At 46.7% G+C, this 3,947-nt stretch overlaps 1 protein-coding gene across 1 annotated transcript; it reads left to right on the forward strand.

Annotated features, from left to right (window-relative positions):
• Nucleotides 1-897: 897 nt before the first annotated feature.
• Nucleotides 898-1,326, forward strand: LOC123100281 (uncharacterized). Its single transcript, XM_044522227.1, has one exon. The coding sequence runs from the start codon at nt 898-900 to the stop codon at nt 1,324-1,326; it is 429 nt and encodes a 142-aa protein (XP_044378162.1).
• The last annotated feature ends 2,621 nt before the right edge of the window (nt 1,327-3,947 follow it).

Raw genomic sequence — 3,947 nt, forward strand, 5'->3', positions numbered from 1 at the left:
ATATTAAGATTCACAAAATGAAATCAATATTGTAGGTGTTGATATTTTTTCCAATAAAGTTGGTCAAACTTTACAAAGTTTGACTTTGACCAAATCTTATATACAGACTAAGAAGAAATGGAGAGAGTACATGATGCAATTGCTTGGGGGTCGGGGGTTCTGGCTCCTACTCGCCCATGGTCTCCGCCCAAGGCATGCACGTTGCATATTTTTAGTTTTTTATGAAAAGACAAGCCCTCGGGCCGTCATAGGAACCATGCGCATGGTGCATCGACCTGGGCCCGACCCAGTTAGGGAGCAATGTCAATGGAGGTAGAGGTGGGTGAAGGGGTGAGACGATGATGAGGCACAGCTGGAGCGAAGCATCGAGCCAGAGAAGGACCGATGCGGCGACGAGCCGCGACGACGCATGTGCTGGTGGGCGGGGAGAATGAGTGCAAAGCAAGAAGGAAGAAGAATATAATATGGAGAAAAGGAGAAAGAAGATTTATTTATTTTTAGGGAAAAAGGAGAAAGAAGATTTTTTTTTTTCTTTGAGACAACAAAAAAGGAGAAATAAGATGGAGAAAGGGAGAAATAATAAGCCGCTGGAGGGGAGATGGGCCGGGCCACTTACTCGCGTTACGACGCGTTTGGTCGTCCAGCAAGAGGCAGTAGCGCAGCCCATTCCACCAAAAACCCTACAACCCCTAAAAAAAAACCAAAAACCCTACAGATAAGCGTGTGAGTCCACTCGCTCCCTGTTTCCCGACTGCGCGCAGCGGCGGCGCCCCGCTCGACTCCCCGGCCGGCGCACGGCTCTCCCACGCTGCCGCGCCGCACGGCTGCTTCCAGCCTCTGACGCCCCGCCGCTAATGCTGACAGAGCGATAGGGAGGCTCACCCCCAACCCCCCACCATGAATTCGCCGCCGCCGCAACGCAGCCGCCACACGCTGGTCGACGACGCCATCCGCGAGATTTTGCTCCGCATCCCGCCGGATGAGCCGGCGAGCCTCGTCCGCGCCTCCGCCGTCTGCACCACCTGGCTCGAAATCATCTCAGACCCCGCCTTCTTCCGCGACTACCGCGCTTTCCACGGGGCGCCCCCGGTGTTGGGCTACCTCCACAACAAATCCTACGAAAGCCATGGCGTCGCCCGATTCGACCCCACCGGAGCCTTCTGCCCGCTGGTTCGCGACCGCCGCAACTGGCACGCGGCCGACTCCCGCCATGGCCCCGCGTCCTCTTCTACACACCCAGAGAGAAGCACGCGGATTTCGTCGTCTGGGACCCCATCACGGACCGCCGGTGGGGGCTTCTCACCGACCCCAAGCTGTCGGAGATAATTGAGACTGCAGAGGACCAGCAGGAGGAGATAACCTGGATGGCCGCGGTGCTGTGCGCCCAGGATGGCTGCGACCACCTGGACTGCCACGACGGTCCCTTCATCGTGGCCTTCGCGGGCTCCAATGAGTTAGAGAGGACCACGTTCGCCTCCTTCTACTCATCCGAGGCTACCGAGTGGAGTGAAATGATCTCCATTGAGAACCCGAATGCCACCAGTGCCATGGAGGAGACAGGGCACACCGCGGTTGTGGGAAACAAAGTCTATTTCCCCCGCAAGTCGAGCAGAAGAATAGTGCTGTATGACGTGGGCGAGCAAGAACTTTCGGCGATCAATTTGCAGGACCAGCCATGCGGTAAACTCATGGGGGAGGAGGACGGTGCGCTGGTGTTTGCGAGCATGGGGGATTCTAAACTCTATGTTAGGTTAATGGAGGATGGTCCCAATGGAGTTGTGGCGAGGGGGCAACGCAGGGTTGTCGAGCTTCAAACATCGCTCCCTCCTAGTGCCCTCTCGAGCACATACTGGATGGTACACAAAACCTTCGTAAGTGGTGGACCCTCGCTGGTTGGTTTCGCGAGTGGTGCCGGTGTCATCTTCCTAAATACAGAAGCTGGCCTGTTCACAGTTGAGGTTTGTACTGGCCAAACAAAGAAGGTACACAGAAAGATGTTCGTGCAGACAGTCATACCCTATGTGAGCTTCTACAGTCGAGGTACTAGCTTCTTTGAACATGCACAACTTCAATATATTTGATTCAACTTCAACTTGTAGTAGTACTTTTTTCTTTTCAGAACATGTCAGGATCGTAATGCCACTGCAATCAAAACGTGGTCGTGGCGACCATTCATATGAATTGGACACCGTTTTGCATGGTAAGGGTTTAACGGGTTATTTTTATCAACTGCAACAATGGTCCATCTATATTGCTGCAGCGGTAGACAGCATTAACATTAGAACATTTTGCCTTGTACTCCCTCTGTTCCAAAATAATGGAAGTTCAAGGATTGTGCTAGGTTAAACTTTTTAAAGTTGGACCAATTCTATAGAAAATTTTGCTAAGGTCTACAATATCAAATATATATAATATGAAAATATATTTCATAATGGGTCTAATGAAGCAAGTTTAGTGTTGTTAATGTTGCTATATTTTTATTTAGACTTGGTCAAACTTAATGCAGTTTGACTTAGGACAAACCTAGAACTTAAGTTATTTTGAAATGGAGGGAGTATTAGATTGACTCTGGAAACTCAGCAATGATGCCCAAGCCTTCCACCCTTCCGTGCACACCCAATTCTTCCTGGGATTTGGTCCAACTAGAGGCTCTGTTCGGTTACTCCCTTCCATGGGTTAGATAACATGGCAGACACAGTTCCAAAGGGTCATATTAACAGCTGCTAGCAGCCTAGCATGTATCATCTGTATGAGAAATGTGCATTCCAGTCTGATCAGAAAATTTTGTTTCTTAAACACCATTCTTCAGTACAGAAGTACAATGGATCTTTAATTAAGATTTTAAAGCACACTAAAATAGCCTGAAAGGCACTGATGGCCAAGCCCTGGACATAAATAGTTCTCTTTAACCAAGACTGACTTGTTCAATTAAACTAGCAAGTAGTTAATTCGGGTTATGGATCATACATCATAGTGTATTTACTGCAGAATCAACAAGACTAGCTGACCAATGAGGAGTTTGTAAGGAGTTGTGTCATCACTGGAGCACATTAACACAAATAATGAAACAACTGCAAGATTCAGAAAAATCAAGTTGTTAGAATAGTATTGGGAGCAGTAGCCTAAAATACACAAGATAACATCTAAGAGGGTTACTAAATTAAATCAAGTAGAATAACACCACATAAGCTATGTGCAAGTAACAAATTTGGTTCTCAGTTTGAGCAGTGAATGCTTATGCAAGAGGCACTGCTGCTATGATAACCTACTAGAAAAGGTACCAAGTTCTTAAAATTGTTTCATGACTAGAAGAATGTTAAGCTTAACATGGCACATTATATCCATTTCAAAAGTGTCGTAAAATGCTCAATGTTAAGTTACAGCCTAAAAGTAAGTTACAGCCTGAAAGCATAGCGCTTGTTTTGAGTGTCATTGTGGTAAGCAGCAATTTTTTTGGTATTACAAAAGTTGCTATCTTGCTCTTATCAGATAAATCATAAATTTGACAACTACAACTTGTGATGGAAACAGGTTGGGATATACAAAACCAATGTGGAGTTCAATCTTTTTTTCTACAAAGTATTTCAGCTTACTGATAGAATATTTTAAATTTGGTAACAAAAATGCAGCAAATTTTGGAAACGGTTAGTATAGGAATGGAGTTCTGGTAAGTGCAACAGAAGTCAATCTTAAAGGCTTCAGTTACATAATAGACTATGAAGCCCAAAAGAGATGTATGCGTAACGACTAGTCTATTAGTCTTAATCTGATTGTCGACTAGCTTCTTCGTGTAGACTAGCTCGTTGAGTCGAGCGGTGGAGCCACTAGTCATTGACTAGTCCAGACTAGTCTGGGTGTTTGAGTCGATCGACTCAATTTGGGAGGGATAAGTGAGCAGCGCTCAACCCGCGGGAGGGAAAAAATTGCAACCCTAGCTTTCCAGGCTC

This window comes from Triticum aestivum, chromosome 4D, assembly GCF_018294505.1.
Source record: "Triticum aestivum cultivar Chinese Spring chromosome 4D, IWGSC CS RefSeq v2.1, whole genome shotgun sequence".
NCBI classification, from domain to species: Eukaryota; Viridiplantae; Streptophyta; class Magnoliopsida; order Poales; family Poaceae; genus Triticum; species Triticum aestivum.

Coding starts and splice junctions, on each gene's coding strand:
- LOC123100281 (XM_044522227.1), top strand. CDS start 898: ATGAATTCGCCGCCGCCGCAACGCAGCCGCCACACGCTGGTCGACGAC.